Source organism: Fistularia commersonii, chromosome 28 (assembly GCF_037954325.1).
Source record: "Fistularia commersonii isolate RoL2024-O1a breed Wild chromosome 28, RoL_Fcom_v1.0, whole genome shotgun sequence".
In the NCBI taxonomy this organism is placed as follows: domain Eukaryota; kingdom Metazoa; phylum Chordata; class Actinopteri; order Syngnathiformes; family Fistulariidae; genus Fistularia; species Fistularia commersonii.
Window position 1 is genome coordinate 11,291,886 of NC_141311.1, and position 15,066 is coordinate 11,306,951.

At 37.3% G+C, this 15,066-nt stretch overlaps 1 protein-coding gene across 4 annotated transcripts in view; it reads right to left on the bottom strand.

Annotated features, from left to right (window-relative positions):
- Nucleotides 1-14,591, bottom strand: part of adcyap1r1a (adenylate cyclase activating polypeptide 1a (pituitary) receptor type I) — a 35,422-nt gene extending 20,831 nt beyond the window's left edge. For 3 of the 4 annotated variants that reach the window (XM_086175728.1, XM_086175727.1, XM_086175724.1), the window contains exons 1-7: nt 14,376-14,591; nt 11,641-11,789; nt 8,076-8,172; nt 1,765-1,875; nt 1,576-1,676; nt 1,383-1,480; nt 32-164 (exon numbers count right to left, since the gene is read on the bottom strand). In XM_086175728.1, the coding sequence (XP_086031854.1) occupies nt 32-164; nt 1,383-1,480; nt 1,576-1,676; nt 1,765-1,875; nt 8,076-8,172; nt 11,641-11,682 (582 nt within the window). In that variant the 5' untranslated portion in view covers nt 11,683-11,789; nt 14,376-14,591. Of the gene's footprint in view, nt 1-31; nt 165-1,382; nt 1,481-1,575; nt 1,677-1,764; nt 1,876-8,075; nt 8,173-11,640; nt 11,790-13,740; nt 13,780-14,375 lie in introns of all 4 variants that reach the window. The other variant, XM_086175726.1, reaches the window with a different exon arrangement.
- Between the last annotated feature and the right edge of the window lie 475 nt (nt 14,592-15,066).

A 15,066-nucleotide genomic window follows, 5' to 3' on the forward strand; every position in this document is an offset into this window, starting at 1 on the left:
TTTATTGGCTGCAGAAGGGATTAGTACTAACCGTGTGGACAAAGCAGTGGTCACTGTCCTCCTGGGCGTACAGAACGCCATCCTTAATGAAGACCGAGATGGCTCGCAGAATGAAGGACACAAACAGGTTCATATGAATGAAGTTCCTGGTACAGTGGAGCTTCCTTAAAATCATACAGAAAATATATAGATCACAATGGCACTTTCAGTCACACAAGAACATCAGTACATTTTAAATAAAATCAATTTTGCTGTTGAATGTTTGGCTTTCAGAAATCACCAAAGTTTCATTTGCCTCCAAAACTATCTTGCAATTTATTAGTGTCAGAAAAAAAAAGTTTTTGGTTTGTGATTTCGGTTTTATAAAGAGTCACCAGAGGTAATCAGTAAATTAATAATACATAATCTAGAAGCAATCATTCGAAAAACCCACTTAATCAAGTCTTGTCAAAATCCTTTTTAAAACAACTGGACTTGATTTCCTTTCTTTGAAGACATTTCACCTCTCAAAGGGACCACGACCTGGATGACTGAGAATCAAGGTTAACACTGTAGAATTAAAACTAAATTTCTATTGCGATACATGCCATTATAAGCTGTAGTCAAATGAAGATCTTTAGAAAAACCATAAAAATTTTGCCAGCTGCGTTTTCACTATTATTTTTGAAAGAAAATAGAAAAGCAACTTGGAAATGCTTCAACAAACTGAAGCTTTTTAAAAACTCTGGGAGATTTTTCAGGTATTTCCTTCTTCCATCTGACTGACTATTGTTTGAGGCTTTGTCAAACGAAGTAAATTCTGAAAAAAGACACAATTGAACAACCTTGATTGTATCATTGGATATTTGGAAAAATAACCTGGAAGCCAGGAAATCCAAAATGAAATAATTTCTTTACTGATCTATCAATTAGCTTAGTCATTTTTTAATCTTTCTTAAACTGAGATCTAAAAAAGCAGCTTTCTTGTTATGCCATACCAATCATAGTGTTTTGTCTTTAAATCCCTCTTTTTAATCATTGTAAGGATGTAATGTCAGTTTTCCTGAGATGGCTAGCTCCCTGGATTAAATTAAGAGCCAAGGTAGAATTTGGTTTATAATTGCACAATAACAGTCATTTGTCTAAGTCTGTCCATGATGTCATTCATAATTACATGAATTAAAGTTTCGTCAATTTAAAAACTCATCTCAGTGTCCCGACATCACAGAAAACAAACATATCTATTTTTAAATAGCTAATCTCATATGATATGCCCCCAAAATGTATTATGTATCATTAACAAAACAACAATATTATTCATACACAAGATGCCTGTATCCAATTTGCAGATGTTTTCTTACACCCTCAGCTTTTGTGAAAATTTTAAAGGCCATTGAACCGACCTGAATCTGCAGAGAATGACCATGGCCGTAGTCAGGGACACCAGTGACGTGCTGTACCCCACAGTGTACAGAGCTTTGACTGACGCATAGTACATGTCCTGATGTTGGAAACAAAGGATATTTTGACGGCACGTTAGTTTGTGTGTGTGTGTGTGTTTATGTGAAAATGCAGAGGAGTACAGTAACGCCTTACAGGTTTGGTGGTGTTGTCATAGAAGAAGCAGACATCGACGTAGTGAGGGAATGGCTCGGACCAGCCCTCCTCTGTACAGTTACGGCTCACTTTCCCCATTTCTGAAAGTGAAAATGAGCTTTAGTCAGTCAGTGCGATATGAAAATAAAAATATTTTTTTATGATCAATGTGAGTATGTCTTTGTTTACCATCCTCGGGGCCCATCAAGTCATGGAATAGTTCGGGACAGTTGACTGACACAACCTCACCGATGCTCGCCGCCTGCCAGCAAGTCAGGTTGTCCCACATCCATGGACACACTGAGCAGCAAACAAGACAAAGAAAGATACATGTTGTCATGTGCCTTTCTTTCTTTATGGAAAATGAATTGATAATTCTGCAAGAATAACTGTCGTTTATGAGTTTCAAGCTGTAACAAAAATGCATGCATGAAATTGCTGTTCATATACATATCTTTCTTTTGCATTCAATAATGCATAATATATGCTTGTTCACTGCTATAAAGTGTCTGCACAGGTTAGCTTTTACTAGGCTTCTAAATCTTTTAATGGTTTTGCTCCTACCCATTTAAGTGGAGTGCTTTTATCAGGAGAATCCTCTAGATCCCTTCATGTCATTTCATAATTCCTAAAGTTACACAAAACCCCATGATGAAGCATTTTTCACTGTTTCAGCCCCTACCTGAAAACTAAAGTGCCACAAAGAGGACTGATACTACAAAACAAACAAAGAATTTTCTTCTTAAATATTTCTCTTATCTCTTACCTGAATACTGCTGTTTGATCTGTCAGTGTTGAAGAATAAGTGTCTGCTATCTCTATGGTATATTTCACCATTTTAAGTGTCCTTTGTTTGAGTAAATGATTTACTGACTTCAGTATATTTTCTATCTACTTTCTAACTATTTCTACATTTTAATTTTGTTTCCTTAACATATAATCTTTTTCTTGTTTTCTTTTCTTTTTTCATTACAAATACATGATGTACCAATTTGTTATTATTTCAATATTTTGAATGGGTTTTAAAATTTAATTCAGTATATTGTTCAGAGTATGGGGTGTTTAAATAAAGAACTTAATGCTTGGGTAAGCTCATGCAAAGAGAACTGTATTGTAATTTTTGAAATTATGTGTATTTTTCATTACCTGCTAAATGTGATGACATACCTTAAATAACACTGAAACTAAATTTTAGTCTAGCTCCTTTCAGCAAGTCAAATATTTTTTCTGTTTTTATCTTCCTATTTAGCGTAACCAGTGAGCTCACCTTCTCAATTTAAATCCATACATTTTCAGTGCAGCTACAAGTACTTGTGTGTGCTTTTAGCATCTCCCCTCACCTTCCTTTGCTTGAGTGATTTTATAGGGCTGCAGCCGCATACATGTTCGTGTATGTGTGTGTGTGTGTGTGTGTGTGTGCGTGCGTGTGTGTATGCATTAAAGTGTGCATGTGTGCATCCACTGACAAGTCATGAATTCAAGTTCCGAATCCGGATCATTTGGGTTTGGGTGGGGGACTGAGCTGATGAGTATGAAAATGATATGACCTTTGGCACCACATCTAGATTGAGTCAAACACAGACAGGAAGTATTGAACTGCTCTCCCTGATGTCCCTCCCTCCAGTGGAGTTCCAAGATTGTTGGATCTGTTTTTGCAGCTCATGGTGACGGCCTTACTAAATGCCTTGTGTTGGTTTTTCCATTCATTTTTCACTTTTCTTTTAATGCACATGCATGTTCTTGAACATGTTTGTTTGCAGTGCTTTCTCTATTGTGCCCATCTCCTTAATCTGTTTTGTTTTGGTCTGGTGAGCCGGACAGGAAGCCAATTACCTTTTAAAGGGCAAATCTGAGCCAAATGAGCCAGACTGAGCTTTGGAGGTAACTGGTTTAATAAAGCACTCTGTCTGCATCAGCTGCTATCTCACCCCAGAATACAGCATCTTCACCAGGTTGTAAGCACACAGACACACACGTGCTGTACATCCGCATAGACTAAACATACAAACATACAAACATACATACAACAGGTGGAAAAATCCAAGAGATAGACGCAATTCTTTGCTCATTAAAGCAGCTTGGGCTGAAGTATTGAATGAGATTTTTTTTTTATAGATTCTAATGTTATGGTCTGTAGATGTCAAAGTATAACGATAGAAGAGTGAACACTGATTTTTAACACACCAGCACCCAGAGGAATTACCTTAAATAGACATACTTGGATAAAAAAAAAAAAAAAAAAGATTTAGGAGGAAAACATATTAAGTGGGGTCTTGGAAAGAAAAGATGAGAATATTTTTTGAATGAGGGTCTTGATACTGATAAAGATGCCCTTCAATTGTTTAACAACAACACAAAGAATTTATATAAAAAATGTTTGGTGATTGTACAATGAATAAATAAAACAAAAGACATGTCTGTGGAGGTTCTCAGATATCGAGTTCACGGTGAATTCTTTTATATGTATTTTATTTTGAATTTCTTCAAGTCCAGTTGCCACGACCAGAAAACAAAAGAGTTTATTTCTGATCAATGTCCTAAATAAAAGGAACACTTTTCACAAGTTACCCTCAAAGCTGGTGTCTTCCCCAAGGTAGGATGGGGCAATAATTCTATATTTCTATATTTTCATCACTTCGAGATTTTTTTCAACTAGTTTACATAATAAAATCAATCTTGTAAATGATTAAATTTTGGACCAAAATGCAAACCACATTTCTTGGTGGAAATATTCATAAGAGGGATATCATCAATGTCATGGTTGATATTTTTTATTTTAGTTTACCCAGTTTACCCAGAGGTTTATCGGCACCAATGCCCAGCAATTTGGTTTAAAATGATGAGTGGCGTGAATGCACTATTGTCCTGGAGGTCCATGTCGAGTCACTAAAGAGATAAAATTAGATTTGTCACAGCCACCACTGGAATGACAGAGATCAATTTTTCCAACCTATTTAACCTCCATGTTTTTGGGAGAAAACCAGAAAACACGCAAACTCCACACAGAAAAGCCCTTCGTCCAGGGTCCTTCATTCTGTGAGGCCAAAGCACGAACCGCACAAATAAACCATCACATTTACTTTCAGTGAAATCATGAAACAAACCATAATAGACATGCTGTTCTTCTTACTCCTCAGATGTTTGTGCAGTTTGACTGATTCTGTTGTCTGTTCCTCCACATTTCCTCCACAGTCAAAGATCTCAGGGCATCCACATGCCATTGTGATTAACTCTCAGGATTAGGGGGTGTGTGTTAGTGCTCAAACTCCAACAGAGCTCTGTGGGTGACACTGAGTGATGGAATCTGCTTTGGCAGCATCTTCTGCTGGTAGACCGTTAGGTCACTGGCCTCAGCTCCCACTATTAAGCTGACTGGCTACAATCTTTTTCTCCCAATTCTGTCCTCAAGTCTCTTAAACTCTTCTGTAAATCTCAAAGAGACAGCCAGCATGCGCCTGGTCTTTTGGTCAACTGGTCAACTATTTTGTTGAAGGTCATGATTTACTACTCTGGAATTGACTTCATTATACTTGACAAGATACTACCGCGTAATTCTCTTTGGGGCAAGCTCTTTTCTTTTTTTTCAATTCAACCCTTGAGCATTTTGCTTGTGCCTTTTGCTGAGTCGCAGCTGCCACTACTAATGTGACTACTTATATCATTTTCTTGTAGAGTTGTGAGATTCTGTGTAGCGATGGACGAACACAAGTGGCATAATTGCAATTGAAGCATGTGCTTTTTCTTTAAGAGCAGGGTTTAACAGGGAGCATATTATGATGAAAAATACATGAAAACAAAGGGCAACCACTACATGTATGGACCTGAAGTTAGCGTTGGAACAATAGAGTTAGTCTTTATTACTGTTGTATAACTGTAACACCTGTAGCCTGGTTTTGAACCTGTTCAAAAAATACAAATCTATATTTCTTTCTGGCCGACTGCTTGTTTGTTTTTAATCTTTTCTTATTTTTTTTTTTAATTTGTTTTCTTTTCACCCATTGTACTTTGGTGCCATGAACTCCATTTCTTCAAATAAGCATTTATTATTTCCTCACCGATGATTTGCTGTCAGCAGAAGCACAACACACTTCCTTTTAAAGGCACAGAAGAAAAAGCACATCCTGACTGGCTACGGGCAGGCCAATACATGTGATTATCTAGACTGTAAATCGAAAGCCGAATAAAGAAAAAACAAAATGCCATTGAATAGAATAATAAGTAAGTGTCGCAAGAAAACATCAGCTAAAATAACAACACCTCACGGGTTTAAACTTGTTATCTTATACACTGAATCTATTTTGCTCCATGCTTTTTCAGGGAAACTAACGGCTGACTGCAAAGCGATGAGTCACGGTGCAGTCTGGGAGTTGCAGTCTGTTCTGAAACAGTGGGAGGCTTGTAGCTAATGAAAACCACCATCCATAGCCAAGAAAAATAATTGTTTCCAGAATTCACATACCAAGTTTCCAATCTCTTTTTTTTTTTTTTTTCAAAGAAAAGGACATGTGAGAATGTGGGAAAGCAACTCAGCATGACATCGCAAGCACAATTCGGTTTGTGCTCTCTCCATCACCTGGTGCTTGCTTGGGCTGCAAGATTACGTCATTGGGTGATGTGAAAATGATATAAGGCTACGCTAAATTATCATTCATTTATGACCATCTTGTAACATTGGAAAATGTCTGACAGTCTATAAACATATGCGTTTTCAAAGATTAATATGCACAATATTGCTAATAATGGGCAATATTAACATGCCAAGTCCCGATGCAGTATTAGAGTGCAGTAAATCTACCTGTGAATATATGGCATCATCTTCTTTAGCAGAAAGTTATGAGGCATTAAGACACAAGTATTATTTTTGATCTTAAAGAGCCCCAGTAGAAAGTTGATGTGAATAGTATTGACATTGTGTGAAAGTAATTATTACACAATTCAAATTGAATAATCAGAAGTATTTATCTATAATTTTTAATCAAAAATGCACCTTTTGAATGAAAAGTTGTTGATTTTTTCCCACACTAGTTGTGTGATAATATTAAACATGTGTTTGCGTGTGTACATGTGGGATGGAGCTCTATAATCACAAATTAAAAACAGACTGTTTTTAATATAAACAATGGCATCCCATTGTGTTTCATTATTTAGTGACAATATTGGCCAAAATATAGAAAATGAGCTATAACCAAACATAAAATCTCACATTAATGTCAATGTTTTCTTGTTGAGGGCCTGTGGTTTAAGAAAATCGAAGAAACTAACTAATAGATCAATTGGAGTTTTGAAACCCTGTTTAACGTAATTTCTTTTAGAGACTTAATTTCACCAAAAAAGAATAAAATCATGCCTCAGCATTTGTAGAAACACATTTAGAGGAACTTCCCTTATGAGGGATCAATAAAACTTGTAATTTCAAATTTGCAATTTAGTACACCGTCTGCCGTGAGACTCATCAGTATCCATGGACTAGAAAATTGCGATGTACAAATTTTCAACCCCCATGTGATCATAACCATACTAATGTACTTTGAGCAAGTAGTCTAATAGTCAGAAATGTCATATAAAAGAATGTTGTGCTCACATGTCTAATTACTAATTTTTTTTTTGTGATAGATTCAGAAAAATAGAGTACAGACGTATTTTAGTCTTGGTTATAATGGTTTACTAGAACAGTGTTTCCCATCTGCTGTGCCGTGGCACATTAGGGTGCCGTGAGAGATCATCAGGTGTGCTGTGAAAAAGTGCCCACTTTCACCTGAATGGTCCAAAATGATCCATTCAGTGCAAATAATGTGTCTTTGTACATCTGTCTATGTGGGCAGCATGCAGTGACCGGCAGAACAATTAAATGCTCTTCCACTAGGTGGCAACAGGTAGTAAATGAACTTGTGTATCAACCTGCTGCTGCTGCTGAAACAGCTGCAGGTAGATACACCTGGCTGACTGTTGCTAAGGAGCTCCCCATTCTGGCAAATAGAGCTATTTCAGCTCTGCTCCATTTCTCCACAACATATCTATGTGAGCTGGGTTTTTCAAGCATGACCATAATAGAGACTAAAAAAAGGGAAACTCAGAGCAGTTGCAGGAGATTTTCGCTCCTTAGTATATCAGCTTTGTGTTCAACCAAACAGGGCTAAATTTCACACTGAGTAAGTAAATTGAGGCTACAGTTTCTTTCTATTTTATAAAAAAAAAAAAGACATATTTTCTCAGGTGGTGTGCTGTGTGATATTTCTAATGTGTTTTTCTAATATGTGCCGTAGCTCAAAAAAGGTTGGGAAACACTGAACTAGAAAACATCTAAAACTTCTTAATGTCCAGCTGTTTTATTGTTTGTTTTTTTCGTTTTTTTAAATTAACCCAAAATGTGTGACCAACATCATACATTCAAGCTTTGGCATGAAAATGAATCTCCAGTCTCCTAGTGGTCTTGATTTTGGCTTTTTTTCTATGACACATGAAGGCAGATGTAAGAATAAACAAAAGCCTTGTGAGCTCACCTAATTCAAGGTCATCAGTGGGGTTGTGCGTTGTGATCATCTCCATGCACTTCTCATGTTCACGCTTGATAATACAGTGATCTGACTCTGAGGCCACCTGGAGAAAATAGAATAAAATCACACAACACAAACTGATTATCATAAGCTAAACCATTATGAGAAGTTTTCTATGATTATTAGTGAAGTGCAGGACCTCCGGCACTGTAGTATTAAAAAAAAAAAAAAATGACAATAATATTTGGGCACATGAAAGTATAGATAGTTTTGCATTTCCTGTTTATGTTTATGCTTGTTGCCAGCATGACTTACATATTCAGAGGCTGGGCAATAAAATCCAATGCGACAATTTGCAAATACATTTGACAACTTGCAAATATATCTGATTGTGCTGCATAATGTTCTGTTATCTTCTTTTTTTTCTTTCCTTTGTGAGTGTGAGTGTGTGTGTGCATGCGTTTATTTTCTGACCAATTAATTTCCATAAATTTACATTTCCTATTGTACCACCATTGTAGAAAATAGCAATGGTCTGATTTCATCACAAGCCAAAACTGTAGCCTGCTTAATCAGATGAAATAGAAGACACAGTTCTTCAGGTTTCAGAAAACTACTCACCAAAAGTAAACTGAGTAACTGTCTTTTAACTTCTCCATAACTTATTCTTTTAGGACAAATCTGTGTTTGCACTGTTTGCTTTTTTTGCAGCAGACCCTTCCTTTTCCTCGTGAAGTGATGGGCGTAACGTGTCCCAGACCTCTGAGCCATGGCTGACTCATCACTCTACAATATCTCTCTGCTCTCCAATATGAATTCACTTCAGGCCTCGCTGCCTAGATAAGATAGGACATCAACTAAGTGAGAAGACGTCCTAGAATCTACTTCTAGCTTCATTGCATTGGTGCATGTGGGTGGAATTTTAATATATATACAGAACTACAATCATCATTAAAGCAACAGAGTTTGGTTTTGTATGTTTATTTTTTATGTGGCTCTCTAATTTCCAGGAAACACTCATCAAATGTTAGGCAATGTTGTGCCTGACCAGATCATCTAACCAAAAAGAAAAAATATAAAACATATTTCCTTTTTGTGTTCTACACATATCGTTTTGATAATGAAACAGACCCTGGCATTGTTTGAAAGACCTCTCTTTATTTGTGTAGCAAGCATCCATGTTGCTTGGCAGCAGGTATCCAGCAAGGCGCCAGCGCAATATGAAATAATGGGAGGGAAGAGACGAATACCCGTTTGGCATCGAAGAAAGAATGCATATAATGAGTAAACGTAACCATGAAAAGCTTGCAAGGTGTCGAGCTACAAATACAAATCTATGCTTGTCTTTTCATTGTCTTTGTCGTTGCTTTTCATACATGCATGCATGAATTCTTGCACACACGTATGCATGCTCACACGTATTCCCCGAAAGAGAGGAGCATGTGTTGTTTTTGTCAAATATTTGCCAACTACAGTAGCTGTTAGGTTTCAAATGACTATTTAACGATAAATTAAAATACTGTGTGTAATCTGAGATCTATTACAAACAGATCAACAATTTTCAAAGAAAAAGATAATATTGAAAGGGGGAAATATTTAAAGACTTTAATTTTTGAAAATGTCTTGAAGCTTTGTGGAAAAAATGAAAAAGAAGGCAATGAGTTGATGTAAATAGCAGAAATCTGAGGTCCTTTACAGGGATTGTATGTCAACCTATGAATTAATGTCAACCAATACAGGCAAAAAGGTGAAGTGAATTGAAGATATTAATTTAAGAAGTAAGTAAATAACAAAGCATAACAAAAACTTCCATCATTTTTTACCTCTAAATTGTTGTCCATGAATGATTTCCTTTGTTTATATTAATTCAGAAAAAAAAAATCTCAAATAGCTTTACAATATTTCTTCTATTTTGTCATCACCTTGCACTTTATGACAACAGTTCTTAAAAAAGATACAGGGAGGGATGGGAAGGACTCCTCATGATCCATATGATCCCTTCTGATGAGAAGATCAGAAGCTTGTGCACTTTAATATTGCAGTGTGTGATGCAGGGCTGATTCAAAAAGGCCTTAAATGACAGTATCATACACATGATTAAAATTTTAAGTTGGACAACTTGATTTCAGTAGCTATTCTGTAAACATGTCAATGTTTCCATCGCTCCACATGTTCATTATCAATAAAATTCACTTTAAAATACAAAATTCAAAAATGGCAGACTTACATTACTGAAGTCATAGTAATGGTAATGATTATTACTGTGCTGAGTGTTTAACAAGTCAAACTTAAAAAAAAAAAAACATCAAACAAGGCAAAGCAGAGAACTAAAAACAAATCAGTTTCAATTTCCATTATTTGTTTCTGGATATTTACTCCCAATCACTCTCCATCACTAGCTTTTAAATCTCTCTTCTCTTGTCCCAAACAGATGCCCAGTCAGATAAGCTGCCCATTTTGAAGCTGGAAAGCCCCCCACGGCTATTTCAAAATGCCAGTTTGCATAGGAGCCCCCATAGCCATATGCAGCACAGATAATAAAACTCCCATTTGACGTTGCAGGTCACCGGCCCATCGTACAGACATCATTTGATAAGAACATCACAACAGATCCATCTGCCACATCAGTTGCTAAAGGTCAGAAACTGTACAATGCAAGGCTTGTGCAAAGATGCCAGCTGGAGGAAAACTTCCCATTTCTTAGTGTGCAGTCCATGATGGCAAGGTCACATTGTGAATCTGTTCTAAAATGTTTCCTGATAACCACAATGAACTGATACATTTGAATTTTTAACATTTGAAAAAGAAAGAAAAGCAAAATACTACATGAAGTTTTTCAAGAAATTATAAACTCATGAATGAGAGTATGAAAGTAAGACCATAAATACACGATACTTGAATTAAGGTCTAATTTACCCACTGTCTCATAATGAGACTTAGATTTGGCTGAAAATATTCATATGTTTTATTGATAACAAACCAGAGGGGTCGACATTATGTTTTAGTTTTAATGAATTAAGATATCTATTGATATCTTTCATTTCCTATTTCTTCATATCATCAAAAGTGGTTGTGAATTGAATGGATTTATAGATTAATTTATGTAAAATGTTAATAGATGATGTGCATCCTAATTGTGGTATTAACAATGAATAAACTTCCCCACCTCTCCACCGCTGTTGTGCTGCATCTCAAAACCAAATATAAATCCTCCCACGTATTTTGCACAGGTTTTTTCTCTTGTTTTTTTTACTTTAATGAGGTCACAAATAAAAGTGAGTCAGAGCAGATGGAAAGGCAGTTCTCTGGTCAGTAGAGACATCTGCTCTAAATTGCAGCCTGTTGCTTCTCTATTGAGCTGATGCAGGACCTGTCATGTGTACATTAATCTTCATCCCCCCAAAAACACCAATTCAATGGACTTGAAAATAAAAAAAGTTGAGAAAATGACAGGTAGGGTAGTATTTACCTTACACTCTTTTATACTGATATTTGGTTGCTTTATCTTACCGATTGTTTCTAAACATACACCCGCTTACAAAGAGTAGATTCATGAACACAAATTACTCACCGAGGGCAGAAGAAGGAGTGCGATCAGAAAGAAGCCTCTCATTGTATCCTAATGTGAGGCTCTTACATCCAAAGGTCCTTAAAATGTGTATGATCAGTAGTATTCACCGGAATGGCTCCTTTTTGGGTCAGCAGGATTTTTCAGAGGGTCTGAAATACACAGATGAAGACTCTTTATGAAGAATAGAACAGAAACGCTTTCATGAAGGCTGTCATGTGATTTCTGTTATTTTAAAAACATACATGTTACACAAAATGTTATAAATTCATTCATTATCTTCTATTCCACTTATCCCGTAGGGCCGTGGGTGCCTATCCCAGCTGTCGAAAGGTGGGGTTCACCCCGGACGGCCGCCGATAAGTTGCAGGGCCACAAACATTCAGTCTCTCACTCACACTTTTAACCAATAATCCATGATCTTCAGTGAATCTGTAGCTTGAAACCAGAGAAAACCCAAGCGGACATGGAGAGAACATGCAAACTCCACACAGAGCCCCTCTGTCAGAATTTAACCACTGTGGCAGTGTGCAGTCAGCTACATTTTAAGCTAAAATGCAAAAAGTAACTTTCAAAATACTAAAAGGAGGATCGTTTCAACCAACTGTTCTGTTATTTCCCAGCCAACAACAGATATGAACTTCATAAAAAACACTGATAATAATTATAATAAGGTAGGTGTTTAAGGACCTGTTTTGGTCTGAAATCATACTCCAAAATTATTGTATCTCCAAAAGATGTTGGATTGAAATGTAGCTTTGGTCATTGCAGTAATACCTATATTCATTCATTATCAATACCACTCATCCTGCACTCAGGAGTGAATGAATGCTACAGCCTATCCTTGCTTTCAAGGCTAAATCATTTATTACCAATACAAGTTACTATTGAGTTGATACTTAATTGCATCTATGATAAAATCCAGTGGTGATTTCAAGCACCTTTGATGGTCATGTTTTTACGTCTTCATCAGTAACTGAATGAAAAACCTTTTAATTGTTATTAGTCAAAGAATGAATGAAGTTATTCAACTCCAAAAAGAATACACGCAAAAAAAACAACAACTTGATTTTATACTAAACCCCTCCAAAGACATTTACATCCTTGTAAGCAAGATGACTTGCTAGTGGCATGAGAATGTAGAAGGATCACCTTATTATCAATAAAGGCCTCAGGTCAGATTGCTTTTAAAACAGACCCCCTAACTCTTCTTCATGTCTTACTCACACTCCAACTGTTCCCAAAAAGACTGGCTGCATACGCAACCCAAACTGGTCATCAAGAAACAGACACATACACAGAGTGTACATATTCTCTCAAAGGTAATTTGTGCGCACGTGTACACACACACACACACACACACAATTCCACTCTATGTCCTTTCCCTCTAGTGCTGAATCCAATTACCGCTAAAACATCTCTCCGATGCTTTATCGAGTAATAGCTTAGACCTTGCTCAGAGGAAGAACGGGGAGACATCGAGGACGACAACACGTGTCAAGAAGGGCTGAAACCAAACTGCTCGGATTCATGAATACAACATCGGGCACGAGAGTCAGACAGACAGGGAGAGCGGGAGACGAACAAAATCTGGTAGAGAATATGTCACTTAACTATTCCTGTAAGCCAATCTATCACAACTGTCATGCTTTTCAGGTTCAAAATGAATTCAAAACAAGTCTTTGATATTTCAGAACAAAGTTGCTTTAAGCATTACTGTTGCAGGAAGTAGGGATGAACAGCAAGCTTTCTTGAGACCAAGAAAGCAAAGTATTACTGGATATAAGATTCCCTGGGAACAAAAAAATGTTCAGCTTTAAGCCATGGGAAATCAAGACCTCTTGTTTGGATTGAGAACCCCATAAAATAAATTGGAGAAAAAACAATCACAAAACATGATGAAATAAACATCAGGGAGAAAACAGATACCTCAAAAAGGGCTTTTAACAACCAAACCTGAGACTGAATTTGTGTGCATATGCATTCTGTGTCTGTATACAGATGCAAGCAGCCAAAGATACCACATTGTATTGTTTTTGTTGTCAGCATTGTTCTTAGAATAAAAGGTCTGTTCCAACATATCAATGCGAAATGTGACTTTACCTGATCATCATGATGCATTCATTATTCATGCTGAATTTGCTGTAAGACAGGATCAAAGTATATTAGCGTTGTAAATGCGGGCTGCATGCCCGTCAGGTTTGCATTAAAAGAAAAAAAAAAAATCATCAGTTCGTGGCATCCTGGAGTATGTGACAATCATATTGGTCTAATGGCTCACAATGCAAAAAAAATAAATTAAAAAAATGAATCTGAGCTGTTTACAAGATACCGTTTAAGATTACAGTTCTCCGAAAGAGAAACGATTGGGAAAAAAGCAGAGCAGCTTCTGATGACAATAAACCGCTGCTATTTTAGTTTCATTGGTGGTGCAGAGTCATTAAGCAAATTTTGCCCAGCCTTATTTCTCTTGTATCCGCATTTTCAAACGTTTAAATCATCAATGTGTGGGTGACCTTCGCCTGCACATGGAAAACACACACCAGAGAAGCGTTTTCCTCCCTTTTATTCACCGCACACTTGCTCGGAAAATCCTGAACATTCCTCATTGAGCTTTAGAGGAAATCATATCTTTAAGACAAACGTGCTTGAGGGAAAATCTTCACGGTTGATCCGCCGCAGCGAAGGCTATAAAGATCGGAGAAGAAGCGCACAGCTTTCGTCTGAAAGGAACTTACCGATGCGTAATTTTCACAGATGCAAATATCTGCACATGAAGCCATCGGCATTCGCGGATCCTGGCGGAGTTTGGCGGTGACTAGATCACCTCGTCCTACTTCTCTTGACGTGTTGACGTCCTGAAAGTGACAGGTGCCGTTTTTCTCTCTTTTCTTCTCCCTTTTTTTCGATCTGTGCTGCTGCTGCTGCTGCTATGCTGCTGCAGGACACACACTCGCCGCGTCGGGTGCTGCTGCTGTTGCTGCGGCTGCAAGACTTAGACGACGAGGGAGTGGAGTGGGGGGGGGGGAGGTTAGGGGTGTGTGTTTCAGACCCTTCGGGATTCGCACCTCGTCAGACACACTTGACAACAAAGTGTTGACATCAGTTTACTTAAGGAAAAAGCTGGCGATGAAGAGGGCTTGGAAGAAAAAAGTGTCCCTCTATTTTTTCAAAACGGAGAGAAAGTAGTCCTGAAGCTCCCTCATCCGCTTACGTTTGCGCCCCTTAGACGCACCAGAAGCACCAAATCCGGCTTCCTGCTGGGTATAATTTGCACTCAGTCGGCCAATTATCTATGACTCATTTCTTTTTTTTTCCCCAGTCAGAAGCTTCACATCTGAGTTCCTGCATTTTTCCATTAAAAAAAAAAAAAACGTCAAAAATAAACAACACGGAATGGAATGGAACACAGAAAGTGGTATATTGTGT